The 15,757-nt window shown below is 42.9% G+C and overlaps 1 protein-coding gene across 1 annotated transcript; it reads left to right on the top strand.

The window, feature by feature from the left end:
• The first annotated feature begins 3,781 nt into the window (after positions 1-3,781).
• On the top strand, positions 3,782-15,725 carry LOC128372532 (titin homolog). The gene is made up of 4 exons (XM_053332625.1): positions 3,782-5,599; positions 6,713-7,573; positions 9,695-10,310; positions 11,889-15,725. The coding sequence occupies exons 1-4, from the start codon at positions 3,782-3,784 to the stop codon at positions 15,005-15,007; spliced, it is 6,414 nt and encodes a 2,137-aa protein (XP_053188600.1). The 3' UTR covers positions 15,008-15,725.
• The last annotated feature ends 32 nt before the right edge of the window (positions 15,726-15,757 follow it).

Here is a 15,757-nt window from a genome sequence, read left to right as displayed (position 1 = left end):
TGGTTAAGGTTAGGTAAGGTTAAGCAAGTATGGTTAGGGTCAGAATAGGTCTCCAGGAAATGAATGTAAGTCTATGTAATGTCCCCAGAAGTAACTATGTTCTGATATGTGTATGTGTGTGTGTGTGTGTGTGTGTGTGTGTGTGTGTGTGTGTGTGTGTGTGTGTGTGTGTGTGCGTGTGTATGTGTGTGTGTTTGAGTGGGCATATGTAGTGGAGCGAGTCTCCATTAGAGCCCATGTGTGTGTGTCCATCATCCAGCCAGGCCGGCCCGGCACCCGCCAAGAACCCAGGAAACTATCTGCTACAGCAATCTCCTATTATAGCAGCGGGCTGTAGTGGTGGGCAAGAGGGGTGAAAAGGGGGAGGTCCAGTTCCTCCCCTTCCTCTGCCTTATGGCCTTTTCTGCTGGGGGGTAAGTGAGGCTGTAACTGGGGAGATTAGATCTCCATGGTTAACTAGTGTAATAAGAGTGCTTTGAAATGAACTTCTCAGATATGTGACAGTGAGTTAAAAATCTTTCTGAAAAGGAATTAATGAGAACATTTCATAGAGATTTCCATCATATGTTCTTGTAGTCAATGCTGAAGTCAGGGGTGATGATAGCAGGTGGGTGGTGACTATCAGCCATTTGTTGACACTCTTGTCATTTTTGTTCAACGAAGAGGGAGGCACTCCAGTGTGAGGCAATGGAGTTATTTATGTCTCCCTGAGGAGCACCCAAACTGAACCTCCCTCTGCCCAACACCCACAATAATAAACATAAAAAACATGTACATAACATTAGGTTTTTCTTCAGGTTTAGACCCCACAACCTCCTCATGAGATGTAACGTTCCCCCAGTTTGCTGACAGTTAGCTCTAGCTGCTAATGGCTGACAGTTAGCTGTCCAGATTTATAAATAGTTGAGAGGCTGTTTGTTTCATCCATCTGACACTCGACACCAAAGGATCTTGCAGAACCGCATGCTAGCTCAAGCCCTCAATCTGTCCCCCATGGTGGACACTCTCCCTGGGACAACTTCTCTATTTCTGTCTGGTGTTCGGCCCCGAGTCCCGCTGCTTGCTTCTAGTCAGATGCTCAAAGACTAGACTGTGGACTATATAGAGGATTTGCTTTGGATTGTTGTCAATAGAAAGAGCCAGTACTGCCAGAAAGGGGACAGGGCAGGATCAGATCAACAGGCCTTTTTTGGGAGACGAGTTACAATAAGGCCCAAATTATGGATTATAAAACTGGAAGGTAAGGCAAGACCTCACTCTACATTGTTGTTCATATTGCAAGATGGACACTTGAAAAAAGAAAAAGCTCTCTGTTGACATTCTCAACCATAAATACATGCATGTTACCTTTTTCAGTAGTTTCATTTTGTAAAGTGCATTGTTATGCAGATAAATAAATGTCAAAATATAATGAAATCCCCTGCTTTAATCTCCAAAAGAATATACATGTAAAATACACATTCACTAACTAAAGGTAATGTGCAACTTCAGTGACTGAATTATATATAATATCACTGACAGTAGCTGACATATATAAGCTTCATATCATATCCTTTCTGCTCTTAGAAATGACAGATTTGCTGCTGTTCAGTCTACGCTTGGACCAGAGATCCTGTGAGAGGAGGCCTCTTTGGTGTCAGGTTTTAGTGTTGGAGGCCTGTCACTGGACAAAAATAAACCTGTCATATGCAAGAATGAACAGAAATCATCCTGACAGTTTTACATAAGATTATTACTGCAAAATGGGACTCAAATTACAGATAGTTACCATAACTGCTTGATTTCTTTTTGTTTTGCTTCCTTCTAATGTATGACTGAACACACTGTGTAGTTTTGGCCTTACAAAGAGTAGAGTTGGAGTGACACGTAAATTCAAAGTTAGCGTTTTTGTGTCTTTTGTGCACTGAAATAAGTGTAACTGTAAAATTGCCTGGTTAAAAGCTACTGTTGTGTTCTGCTTAAGACGAAAGGTTTTGCAGGAAATTATTAAATGTTTTTCAATTGCTACATGACTTTTATTTGATATACAGATGCAGCCTGGCAGCACTGTGGTATGGTGTAGCTGTTCTGTAGATGCATATGAGATGGATGGCGTCCAGGTCAGAAGATACTAATGAACAACTGGATATTCTGAGCAAGGTGACGGCTGCCTGGCAGCGTCAGTAAATTTAACCAGAACATACCCATGACGTTGCCTTGCTGCTTCTAAATGTGAAAACATTTCATTTTAAAGTCAGGAATAAGATATCTCTCTCTGCAGTTTGCAAGAAAGAAATGGTGTTATTACTGTGTTGTGCATTATCTTTTTAACATCAGCTTTATTTTTAGGCATTGTTAATTTTATATTCTATTGTCTATTACAAGTACAATTTTGAAGGCCCTTCACGATATACCACAGCAAGCTTACTGGTGAAGAGTGAGAGTAACAAGGCTTGGAAAAGTCATTGCGTCAACAAATACAAATATGTCACAGCACTCACCCATGGCCTTTACCATCTTAGATTTACACCTCTGAATGCACTGACCATATTTAAGTAGAACGGTTTGCACAAAAGCACCACTAACTAACTTTTTATTTTGTGAATTGGTCATTCAGCCAAAAATAAAGGCTTTAAATAGAGTGATTTAAATACAGCTGTTTTTAACAAGTTTTTAGATGACAAATGACGTATCTACACTTTCTAATTTTACCTCTTAAATCTATGTTTAGCAGCATGTTAAGCAGGATAATTTGGTCCTATTTCCACCTGCCCTCTCTGTAGTGCAGTAAAACCAAAGGGGTTTTTCTACAAGATAAGTTTCAAATGTAATGTTGTGTTTAGCTGCTCCTAACCAGATCTTTCAACTGTTTCACTCAGAGAAACAACTTGATAGAAGTCTAACCTGCACATGTAGGGTCTCTTAACTCTTGAATTGATCTCATTAACATGAGCTCAGTTGGGACAGTGTGACGGTATGTACTTTTTAGTGAACCAATATAAGTATATAAATTATTGTCCATATTGGGGACAAAAGCCATGTCCTCCTGATTTTTGGGTTAGTGGTTAAGTTTAGGGTAAGGATTAGGCAAGAAGTGGTTAGGGTTAGTCTCCAGCAAATAAATGTAAGCCTATGTAATGTCCCCCAAAAGTGACCATGATATGATGTGGGTGTGCGTGTGTTATCATCTATGTTTCTACGGAAGCGTCTTGCTTTCCAAAAATAACTCACGTGAAGCTGTCTTTACTGTGCCTAGCAACAGTATAGTTTTATTCACAACATGTCCCTGAAGGTCACACTGATTGAGGAGGAGGATTTACAAGGCAGTTTTAAGAACCACATACAGTACATTGCTGCTTAATTCAAAAGAAAAAAACAGATTCTTATCAAAGATAGCTATCATAAATTAAAGCCACCAAAAAATAATAGTTTTTACAGTTTTTAAAACAATCTCACATGACCAAAAAATGTAATCGTTGGATTAAAGCACCAAACACTTCATGCAGACACTGTTATAAACTGGGTGTGTAATAGTAATAGCAATGCTGACATGTGTGAATCCATGGTCATTTCCAGGCTAATTGTCCTTCCTCTTCTCTTCTGTAGGAAACTCCAAGTTTTATTTGGACAGAGGACAACTAAAATGCACAATGCCGTAGGAGCTACTGCCTGCCCAAAATTGTGACTGGGGCACTAAACTTTGGGTCCTACAAGCTCCACCAGCAGACAGTGTGTACAATTTGGGATTTGCATGAATGACTGAACACCTGAGGACAGAGCTCTCTGTTCACGAGCCTGCATCATGACCTCAGTTGAGAAACGCCGTTCTAGCCGAAAGAGTGGTGGACATCGAAAGCACAGTGATGGAGGCTACAGCGACACCTCCAGTGGTGGGTCCTTTCTGGACGAGACTGACCGTGAAGTCAGCAATCTGACGGATCGAGCGTTCAGGAGTCTCTGTATTGGAGATGAAGCTGTTTATAATGACTCAGACCTTGGCTCATCTTCACCCTGCAGCCAGAGAGACAGACAGCTGGCCTTTAGTCAGAGTGGACAGGACAGAGACAGAGAGGACCGAGAGAGGGAGGAACTTAAAAGAGCTGCACATGAGAGCTTCAGCCTCAGAGTGCAGCAGTATGGACAGGACTGGATTCATGGAGGAGTGTATGGGGCTGAGATCCACAGAGACCCACAGTGGGGCGTTTATGGGGAGAGGACACAAGGGAGGGTTTCTGCCACATTCCAGCACGCCTTCATGGAAATGCAGAAAGAGAAATCTCTCAATGACGAACAGCTCTCCTTCTTCAGCAATGGAGCCACAGAGTTGAGTTCACAACAGCGCAGGAGCCGCTCCAGAGTTTCCTCTCTTATCAAAGCTTTTAACTCTGAGGGACACAGGGATGGAGCAGGGACAGATGGTAAACTAAGAGAATGGAATGATGAGACAAGCTGGGACAAATCAGCTCTCATGAGCATCCGGCGGGAACTTTCTGAATTCTCTACATCATACCAGCAAAACTTTGACAGTGGTCATTTCCCCCCCGCTGGCCCCTTCTCATCCCAAGACACCAACTTCTATTCCTCTGAAGTAGCTGCAGTGGCTCACATGAATTCTGCATCTTCTTTTATGAGATCTTCCCACAGTAAACACAGCATGTTGACACAAGTTAACTGTAACTCTAATTTCTTTATACACAGTGAGTTTAGCCCCTTTAGAGTATGGAGAGACCATAACAGGTTCCCTTTCCAACAAGGAGAAGTATCAGGGTTTATGCACTGTTCGGAGTTCCCCAAATGGTGTGAGACACCAATGTACAAGGAGCTTTCATTGGAAGCCCAACAACAGGGTGCCTCTATGTTTGAGGAGAGGGGTATTAGACACCAGAGGAATACCTTGGCGCCCACGCCTTCACGCTCCACATCAACATCCACAATGTTACAGAAGGCCTCCGCTGTGGAGAAACGTTGTGAGTCTGAGTTGGCTGGACATTATCCCCACAGGAAGAGGACACAGAGCCTGGGTACTAACAGGCTCCCATCTCAGCGCCCATCAACTGCATCACCCACTATTGAGATGTCTCGGCGTGTACGGGACACGATCAGCTCTGTCAAAGCCCTCCAGCACAAAATCAAAATCATGACGGAGCAAAACATTGCAACAGAGATGACAGCAAATAAATCAGGAGTATTTTATAACAATGAGAATTTAATTCCAATTGGCAACAATGCAGTAACAGCAGCACCAAATGTTGTCAGTAATAACACCAGCACAGCTCCCTTCAACATCAGCCAGTTGCTTACACCTCAAGTCCATGCACATCAAGAGACAACAGAGGTGCAGCAATATGCAGTTTCTCCCCAACCTGTGGAACATGCTCCAGTGCGAGCTGAAAGCAGGGGAGCCACTCCTGATGTTAGGATGTCTAGCTATAAATCCAGAGCCTCAAGCCTCCTCTTCAATCTCAAAGACAACAGGAAGAGAGTGAAAAGCACGTACAGTCCTACCAAATTTAAAGGTTTGGAGACACTGGAGAAAAACAAACAACCCTCTTCCCAGGAACCCAGAGACATTGTGATAGATATTCCGGAGTTTCCAGATTCAGATATTAAAATTTCTCAGGTTGAGGAATCCAGCTGGACACACGAGGCCTCACATCAATATGTACAACAACATCATAGCTCTGGACTGTCACTTACAGCAATGCATTCTCAAACTGCGACAGCATATAAAGGACAAAATTCTGAGTATATTTCAAGTGAATACCAGACAGGTCAGATGCAAAATGAGACAGTTCGTCATTCTGGGTTCACTAGTTATATACCTGAAAATTACTCTAGCAATCAGCTGGCTAATGGACAGAACCTCCATGAGGACTTATCATCATTTACTCCTTATAAGCAAGGCATGATTGAGAGCGTAGAAACTCTGGGAGGGGATATATATAGGGATAAACCATCTTATAGAGCTACAGATATGCCAAGGCTATATGCTGAAAACAATCAAGTCAGAGAATATTTAACAGGTAAGGTAAATACTCAGCAACATTTTAGTGAAGCAGTGGGAATGGAAAACACAAAGGTGGATAGATATCAGCAACTAAAAGAGAACAAACATGATTACAGTAATGTGTCCTCAAAGGATAGGTGGAGACAGACAAACAACCAAGACACAGAAAAGCTCAGTCTGAATGCAGATATCTCTCCATGGAAACAAAGCATATCTGCTTTAATGGAAAAAGACAAGCATGCACAGGATTACCAAAAAGCAGACGTGATAAAGGAAGAACTCAGTTCACCAAGAGACAAATACAGAAGAGAACATCCACAGAATATGAATCAAGAATTCAAGCAAATGCCACAAAATGCTCCACCTTTTAATGATGCTGTACAAAATCCAGCATATCATGGAAAACAGCAACCTGGAGCATTTAGGGACAAATATGCACTTCAAAAGTATTCTGGACAGAATGAGGAAACAGAAATGAAAGATAATTACTTGACATCAGATTACAATAGATATGCTGATCAAGAATATAGAAACAAACACGCCTTTTATTCAGATGAGGACAAAACTATTCTCATGCAAGAAACAGGTCATAGAAAACAATATTCACCAATGCTAAAGGAGCAAAGGCTCCAGCCAAAAGAAGCCAAACAACAGTTTGAACACAATTTGCAAAAGAATCCATTATCTGTCCCTGACAAAGTATTCGCTCCAACAATTGCCAACCAGGTGCAGGATAGACAGGTTGTTGAGGTCAAGGCTGCACAGGACACAGCAGAACAGATACAAGTACAGCACGCCCAGACAGAGTTGGCAAAAGCTCAGCACTGGGCTCAAGCAGAGCAGCCCAAAGCAGAACAAGCTATGGTAATTTTAGTAGGTCAGACTGATTCAGAAAAAGTCAAAGCTGAACCAACTGAGCAGGACAGCATAAAACAGACAAAAGTAGAGTTTAACATGGCCGACAAAGCTCAAGCAGAACATCATAAAGCAGAACAGCAAAGAGAGGAGCCAAGAAAAGAGAAACAGATAGAACAGGCCAGAGGAAAAAAGCCAGAACAAGCCAGACAGGAACTGATAAGAGCAGAGCAAACCAGAGCTCAAAATGTAACAGAAATACTAAGAGGCATTACAGAAGAAGTGGGAGTCGAGCATACAAGAGAACAGCAAAGCGAGCAGGTCAAAGCAGAGCAAGCTGATGCAGGGAGGCTAAAAGAAGAACACATAAAAACTGAACTGGTAAAGACCGAGCACGCTGGGCAGGCAAGAACAGAGCAAGCCAAAACTCAACCAGGCGGAAAAGAAAGACTCAAAGCAGAACAAGTTGAGGCACAGCTGGTTAGAGCAGAACAAGCTGAAAGAGAAGAGACAGAGGGAGAACAAATCAGAGCAGCAAAAGTTAAAGCAGAACTTGCTGATGCAGAGCGCAGAAAAGCGAAACAGTCTAAACTACAGCAGATACAAGTGCAACAGGCCAAAGCAGAGCAAGAGAAGACAAAGGTAGTTGGAGTGGAAAATGTCAAGGCTGAGCATAATGTTGAGGATGTTAGAGAGAAGAAACCTGAGGAAGATTCAATTCGAACGGATCAGGTAAATGCAGAGCACCCTAAAACAGAGGCAAGTAAAGCTAAATTGGCAAACACTGAAGTAAGAAAAACAGAACAGGCAAAGTTGGAACAAACCACAGTGGAGCTAGCTAAAGCAGAGCTAACAAAAACACAAAAGACACATGAGTGGCAGGCTAAATCCACAGCAAAACTAACCATGTCACAACAGGTCAAAAGTGAACCAAGTAAAGTTGACCAAGTTAAAACCGAGTTAGCTAAAGCTAAAGCAGAGTTGGCCAAAATAAAGGAGAAAATGAAAGGAGAACAAAAAGAGAAAGTCAGAAGTACTGTTATCACAAAAGGGGATGACATTGCAAAGATTGATGTTCCTTTAAGGGCAAACATCAGTAAAAATGAAGAGCAGGATCAGGCAACACAAATGAATCGACAGAAAAAAGACTCAGCCGTTAGCAGAAATATTAAAGATCGAGGGGCTAATGATTATGAGAGCCTAAGAGAGAAATATGGTTTAGCTAATGCAATCTTAACTAACAAAAACGAAGCATCACCTGCAGGAAATGTTTCTTCAAATGATGTCAGTGTAACATCATCTTTACCACTTAATAAAGTTGAGACAATGAATAACAAGACATCAAAAGACAAATATAATCCAACAAGCAAACCTGTAACACCTAAAACAGAAAATGAGGAGGAAGTAGGCAGCGTTAAATTTAATGAGGTGACAGAAAGTCATTATATTTACAGTGAGTCATCCAAAGAGTTTAAATTATCTAGTGCTGAATGTTTACCTACCAATGAGTCTGTTACTGATAAAGTGAAAGACGACAGTGTTGACAAGTTGGACAAAGGCAGCACTCTGAAACAAGCTGATGTTACACAGCAAAGAGATTCTAACTCAGCCAAACCCCCTGAAAGAAAATCCAAGTTTTCTGAACATAGTGTAGTTCCAGGTGTTTTCCCTCCCAGAGCACTGTACCATAAAGAGAGAGTTTTGACAAAGCAGGAGATTTTGACATCCAAGATAAAAGCTCATGCTGAGAAAGAGATTTCAGCCATTAAAGAAAAGGGTTTTTCTATACGAGATGGTTTTGCATCCAAAAACTACACCAAGCAATTGTTTGGTAGTCAGAGTACTAATATAAGGCAGAGGCCACCGTCACACGAGGTGTCGAGAAGGCATGAAAGCACAATGCCCAGTAATACTATACCAAAAGAGCATATGGGATCTTCAGGAGTACAAATGGAACCAGTCAAGTCCATTTCAGTTTCTAGCTCTGCAGCAATCACCTGTCAGATACTAGATCCCTCACAGACACCCCCCAGAGAACCAACAAAGAGCGTTGACTCTGTACCAGAAGCAAAACAGGCTGGAAGTCATGTCATGAGTACAAATGGAGGCTTGACAGAGAGTCAGAAGAAAGAGGATCAACCTAGAATTAAGCTGCCAACACAAAACAAAGATCAGGAACTTAAGAATGACAAAGGAAAACATGAAATAAAACATGGAGAAAACTCTGAAAATCCAAAAATAAATAAGACTTCAATAAAGTCTGAAGAACTCAACAAGAAGAAAGAAGATCCATCACAAGCTATAAGTAAACATGAAATAAATCCTGAGGACTCATCACCTCCACAAAAACTGACAACAACTGATGACAGCTTGCAGATCATGGGAATAATGGTAACTGTACGAGAAAGACTGAGTGGCAGTCAGGAGGACACAAGCACCCAAGAGCAACCTCGTGTAAAAGAGCAGAGTAATGCTGAGCCAGATAAATATCATCCCAGCTCAGGTGTAGAAGTAAGTAAAGAAAATAAATCTTCAACAAATGTTAACACAGGAGAAGCAAAAGGCAGAGTTGCACAGGAAACTCATTTTACAGTAAAAGAAGATCAGATTAAAGTTGGTATGAATAACCATCCTGAAAACAAGCAAAACACCTCAACCAGGAAGAACAATGTGACTGAGAATCTCTCTGAGAAAAGGACAACTCCCTGTCAGGAGAGTTCTTATACAAATGTGAGACCCCAAAGGGAAATACAACTCCAAGAAACCCTGACTGAAAAAGATATACCCACCACAGTCACTGTACCTGCTAAAAATAAAGTGTTGGCTGAAACTCAACCCCCTCTCTACAAACAGGACATAATAGCAAGAGAAAAGAAAGACCACACAGATAACACACCAAAAGAGAGCTCAGCAAAGATCATCAAGAAAGATCAAGGAGGAATTATTACTGAAGAGAAAAATCCACAAACCACACAAGCAGAAGATGTCAATGAGAAGTTCAAAGTCAAGATCAACCACAAGGACGATTTCAACAGAGCTGATGTTGAAACTCTGATAAAACATGATGTCCAGCCATCAGTGAAAGAAGATATGACAACTATCATAAATCCTTCCAAGAGCAGGAATATAGATGACAAGAGTGCACCTCTACTGGAAGAAAAGAGACATGACTCAAACCAATCAAAGCCATTCATCAAAACCAATCCATCTAGCCATTTAACTGAGAATGATAATCAAGTGGACAATAATATTCATATAGACAGTATTGCCATCAGAGTTGTGCCAGCAGTAACTGAGAAGGACAACCAGAAGATGATGGGAAAACATACCACAGCTGTCCCTAATTCTGATGAAAAAGCGAGCACCTTAAGCAAAGCGGACCAGCAAAAGGATCTCACTTCAGTAAGCAATCCTGTCAATTTGGAAGGCAAAGTGGGAGTACATCAACACAGCAGCAAAAATGAAACAAGTGAGAATACTCAAAATGGAAATCCTGATAAAGTGAAGAAAAATGAGACATCAAAGACACAACCAATGGAAGGAGACTACTTTCAAGTTCAAGGGGTAATAGAAAGAAACAATGAACCATACAACAATCGCACAAATGTTGGAGATAGGTCAGATGCAGTTTCAAAGAGAGGGGAACTTCGAGGATTACTTCCAAGCACGGCTGCTATCAGCAATGAATCATACAAGGAAGTAAAACATGAAGGCTTTGCGTTGGATCAAAGCAAAAAGAAAACAATGGAATCCTGCCCAGTAAGCATTCGAGATGAGAACATAAATGATTACTCCACAGAGAAACAGAGCAGTAAATGTGAAAATATGGATGCAGGTCAAGCTATTCATATCAGACAACACCACACAGAAAGCAAATCCAGTTTATCAGCAAGGGAAAGACATAGCTCAAGAAATTCACAGCCAACAAGGGAAAATGTAGTAAAGGAGAAACCTGAAGTTAAACCAAAACCAAAAGAGAGAGTTTCTACAATACCCGAGATATCAGCAATTGCAGACTATGCCAGACTAAAAGTAATTGTTTCAGAAGAAACAGCTAACCCAATTCAGGAATTCCCTCCCAACAAAAAAGAGGGTTTCTTTCCACTAATCCATACTCGTCATAACAGACGTCCAGTGTTCACTGCTGATCATCAAGACCTCTCTGTGAAAGAGAAGAGTTTGCCAAATAAGACAGAGGTCAGCTCCAAAGTGAACAAAGAGCCCAAAACCGTAGTGTTTCCCATTACAGAGAAAGAACATCAAAGGACAGGCATGTTTAAACTGGGAGAGAAAGAAAGACAAGAGAAAATGCTTATAGATGTCAAAGACAATGAAGGTATCTTAGAAACTGTTGCAAAACATACCCAAGACCTCACAGAGAGAAACATGTCATCACAAGCACATATTAAGAACCAGGCAGGCAGGGAGGAAGTGGCTGGAGCTGGTACCCAAAGAGGTAATCAAGCAGTTCAAAGTATTCATCAGCCAAACAACATGCAAGCAACAACATCATCTTCTTCAGTCAACAAGCCAAGAAATGTGTCACAACACCTAAAGCCACTTGATACCTCCAATCTACATGAAAAAACAGAAATCTCCTCAGCTGAAAGAAGGCCAAACTTAGATAGAGACTCTCATCCACAACCAGATGTGGGGCAAATGCACAACATGAAAGAAATAACAACAAATCTAACAAAAGGTGAAAAGACTGCGGAAGACAGGACAGAAAAACCAAGACAAGAAACTGTTGCAACTCCTCATGAAGAAACCACTGCAAAACCTCAGAGCAGGGCAAAACAAGTGGAGGAAGCTTCAAGGACAGAATTAGAGAGAAATAAGAGAATAAAAACCATAATAGAGGAGAATAGAGCCTCTCTGGCTGAAGAAGAGAGGAGAGCTTCTCAAAGAGAGGAGGAGAGAAGAGCAAGAGAGAGGGAGGCCATATCTTTAAGGATCAAGGAGAGGCGGGAAAAACAAAAGGAAGCAGAGCGAAGAGCAGAGGAAGAAAGAAACGCAAAACAGGTGGAGGAGAGAGCTGCACAAAAAGAAGAGGAGGACAGGAGGGCAAAGCAAAGAGAGGACGAAAGGAGAATGAAGGAAATTGAGGAGGAAAGGAGAGCAAAACTGAGAGCAGAAGAAGAGAGGATGAAAGCTATTGAGGAGAGAAAGAGGGTCAAACAGAGAGAAGAGGAGATCGCTGCTCAAGAGGAGCAGCAGAGGAGAGCTGCTCTAATTAAGGAGCAAAGGCAAAAGGCCAAACAGGTTGAGGAGGAGAAGAGACTTGCTTCTATTGAGGAGGAGAGGAAAAGAAAACAAAGAGAGGAAGAGAGAGCTGCACAAGAGGAGCAGCAGAGGAGAGCTGCTCTAATTGAGGAGCAAAGGCAAAAGGCCAAACAGGTTGAGGAGGAGAAGAGACTTGCTTTTATTGAGGAGGAGAGGAAAAGAAAACAAAGAGAGGAAGAGAGAGCTGCTCAAGAGGAGCAGCGGAGGAGAGACACTCTAATTGAGGAGCAAAGGCAAAAGGCCACACAAATTGAGGAGGAGAGAAGAAGAAAACAAATAGAGGAAGAAAGAGCTGCTCAAGAGGAGCAAAGGCAAAAGGCCAAACAGATTGAAGAAGAGAGGAGAAGAAAACAAAGAGAAGAAGAGAGAGCAGCCCGAGAGGAGCAGCAGAGGATAGCTGCTCAAATTGAGGAGCAAAGGCGAAAGACCAAACAGATTGAAGATGACAAGAAGAGACTCACTTATATTGAAGAGGAGAGGAAAAGAAAACAGAGTGAGGAGGAGAGAGCTGCTCAAATTGCAGAAGAGAAAATGATTAAACAGATTCAGGAACAGGAGAAACATAAGGAGCAGGTTGAGGGGAAGAGGAGAGAAAGACAGAACAAAGAAGAGTGGATAAGAACTCAAAACGAGGAGGAGGAAAGGAGAGCTGCTGACAAAGAGAAAGCAATTCTTAAGCAAAGAGAGGAACAGCAAGCCAATGAGGAGAGGGCCAGGGAGCTTGAGGAGGCGAGTCAGGCAGCGCAGAGAGAGGAGAAGCGAGTAGCACGAGAGAGGTTGCAGGCTCAAAGAGAGGAGGAGGCAAGGGCTAAAAAGAGAGAAGAAGAAAAGTTAGCAGCTCAGAGAGAAAAGGAGAGAGTTTCTCAGGTGGAGTCGAAAAAAGCAGCGCAGAGGATGGATGCTCTTCAGTACTATGCCATCACCTCAACAGAGTCAGAAAAGAAACTCAGAGAAAGACAACTACGCTCTCCTGCACCCTCCCAACACAGAAACAATGAACTTGAGTCAGCTGAGGACTCTGGATCCTACAATAGGCTACGCAGGTCTCATAATGCTGCATCTCCAGCTCCATCCCTCCCCCGCTCCAACACATCCTCTCCTGCACACGGAGCCAAGCCCTCAATGTTCAGGGTGAAGGATAACACTATAAGAGGTTCCTATTTCACCAAATCAGTCAAACCACGCTTCCATAAGAACTTCGGAGAAGATTTCAGGGTAGGTTCACCCTGGTCAGACAGAGGAGATGAGGAGCCGGAGATTATGAGACGTAACGCAGGAACCCCAATTCATCCTGATACAGCCACCAGACTTGCTGCTATCAAAGAATCTTCAACTCTTCAGCTATCTTCATCACAGGATTACTCAGCCCCTCTCTCGCACCACAGGCCCTACAACAGGCGGAGTTTTGCTATGGATGAAGATGACTCCCGCTCTGTCATCAGCAACATGTCTGAGGATGTGGAGAGTTTTGTCACCAGTGTGGGGGACGTGGCAGATATACGGGGCCTATATGACTACGAGAGGCCAGAGTCTGCATGCAGTTTCAGTAGTGATGTGTCCCGCTTAGGAAAGCCTCCAGTTGTTCCCCCAAAAAGCGAGAAAGCCCTGCTTAGGGCGAAAAGACTGGCCAAACGGAGGATAAAGAAAGAGTTGTCCAAAGCTACAGGAGACAGCCCGGCTGAGAAATCTCTTCAAGAGGTCTCAAGTACTCCTTCCACCTCCTCCTCTGAGGTATGCTCCTCAAACCGCCATGCTGTGGCTTCCCCTCATTTTTCCCCACCTGTCTCCCTTGCTCGTGCACCAGCATTGGAGTCAAGCTTGCCCTCTTCGCATTCAGAGCCCCAGCCTTCTCGTCACTCTTTCCATGCCTCCCCTCATGCTACTGCCCCTGTCTCCCTCCCAGTTGCCTCCCCTCACGCAACTACCCCTGTCTCCCTCCCAGTTGCCTCCCCTCTTGCTACTGTCCCTGTCTCCTTCCCAGTTGCCTCCCCTAATGCCACTACTTCTGTCTCCCTCCCAGTTGCATCCCCTCATGCCACTACCTCTGACTCCCTCCCATTTGCCTCCCCTCATGTTACTGGCCCTATTTCCCATCATGCAGCTCTTAAGACAGTTGCTCATGTTCCTTCTTCTCCCACTCTCCATCATACTAACCACCCAGCTCCAGTGACACAGTACCATGTAGAGTCAAGCTATCCCCACTCCTACCCGCTGACCCAGCGTAAGGTGCTGCAAGACCTTGACTCAGGTCAGTACTTCGTAGTGGATGTTCCTGTTCAGGTGAAAACAAAAACTTTCTTTGACCCAGAGACAGGGAAGTATGTTCAGCTGAATGTGCGCCAATCTGGCCAGAGCACCTCCCGACCACAGTCCCAGCAAGCGCACCCACAGCCTCAGCTACAACCCCAAGTTCCAGCCAAGCAGCAACAACAGCGTCTCTCCCAAGCTTCTCCAGCTGGCAAGCCCTATGTGGTTTATCAAGGCTACCAGGGTTATCCACAAGGCTACCAACCTGCAGGGACCTCCTCTGTGCACCCCCAAAGGTCATCCTCAGTTAGGTCAACCCCAGTGACTGTCTCCCAGGATCAACAGCCTGCTAGGGAGAACCACACCTACAGACATCAAGCCCCCGAAAATGAACAGAACTCGGAGGGGCATCGCTACAGTCCAGAGAAGACTCCATACATGGACACGGTTAATGATAAAGACAAAACACATAACACAGTTTACAACACACATGGCTCATATGAGTGTGACACAAACAGCCAGCTTGCAGAAAGCTTGGTTCGTGAAACTGACAACTCAGCCCACTCAAGGTATGAGTCCCGTGATATAATAACCATGGGTGAACTGGAGGACTTTATGGAGGTGTCTGACTGGTGAGGAGATTTAAGGGGTTGATTATGCAATGTATACAAGTGGCTAAGTAAAGCATTTGATAAAATAAAGATACCCAAAAGCACAGTATGAATGGATCATCATATAAATTATGTTGTTTGTAAATGTGACTTTTTAAGGGAAAAAAGTCTCAATGTTTTTGCTTCGTAGCTGAAAAAAGTCCCTGTGACATGCTGTTAAATTGCTGCTGTCAATTTTGGAGAATTATTGTTAAGCTATTTATTGTGTTACAGAGAAGTTCACCATTCCATTTGACTTTTTGAATGTGAGACGCTAAGATATCTTTCTTGTGTATACAGTGTGATCAATAATCTGTTGCCTCATAGAAGTACATTATGATGTAGCAAATAGCCCAGCCCAGAGGAGTGTTTGGTTTATGCTATGAACACTGATCGGCTTGCTTAAGTTGTCATTCTCTTTTCTTGTAGGAGAAAAACCCTACTTTTGGCATTTTGTGATGCATGAAATCTTAAATCCACAGCGTCAATCAAAGATCTGCAGATTGTGTAAAGCATAGTTTTGTGTGTTCAACCACTGTGTGAAAGTTGAAACATGGGGATGTCATAATAGCTGTGTGTAAGGTTTAATTTCATACTGTAGTCCATTTTTAAAGTGGGAGGTTTGTGAGGATGTTTCTTTGTTGCTGTGAGTAGTGTGACATGGACTTGTTCAGGCAATAAAAACACATTTCATTTAAACTAAATCATTTCTCACCACAATGAATGTTTCAGAATC

The sequence above is a fragment of the Scomber japonicus genome, chromosome 14 (assembly GCF_027409825.1).
Source record: "Scomber japonicus isolate fScoJap1 chromosome 14, fScoJap1.pri, whole genome shotgun sequence".
NCBI lineage: Eukaryota > Metazoa > Chordata > Actinopteri > Scombriformes > Scombridae > Scomber > Scomber japonicus.
This window is presented reverse-complemented; position numbering and strand designations above follow the sequence as displayed.

Coding starts and splice junctions, on each gene's coding strand:
- LOC128372532 (XM_053332625.1), top strand. CDS start 3,782: ATGACCTCAGTTGAGAAACGCCGTTCTAGCCGAAAGAGTGGTGGACAT. Junction 5,600..6,712: donor CAGATATTAAAATTTCTCAG/GTTGAGGAATCC, acceptor ATTGCCAACCAG/GTGCAGGATAGACAGGTTGT. Junction 10,311..11,888: donor CAGCAGCAAAAATGAAACAA/GTGAGAATACTC, acceptor CTGCACAAAAAG/AAGAGGAGGACAGGAGGGCA.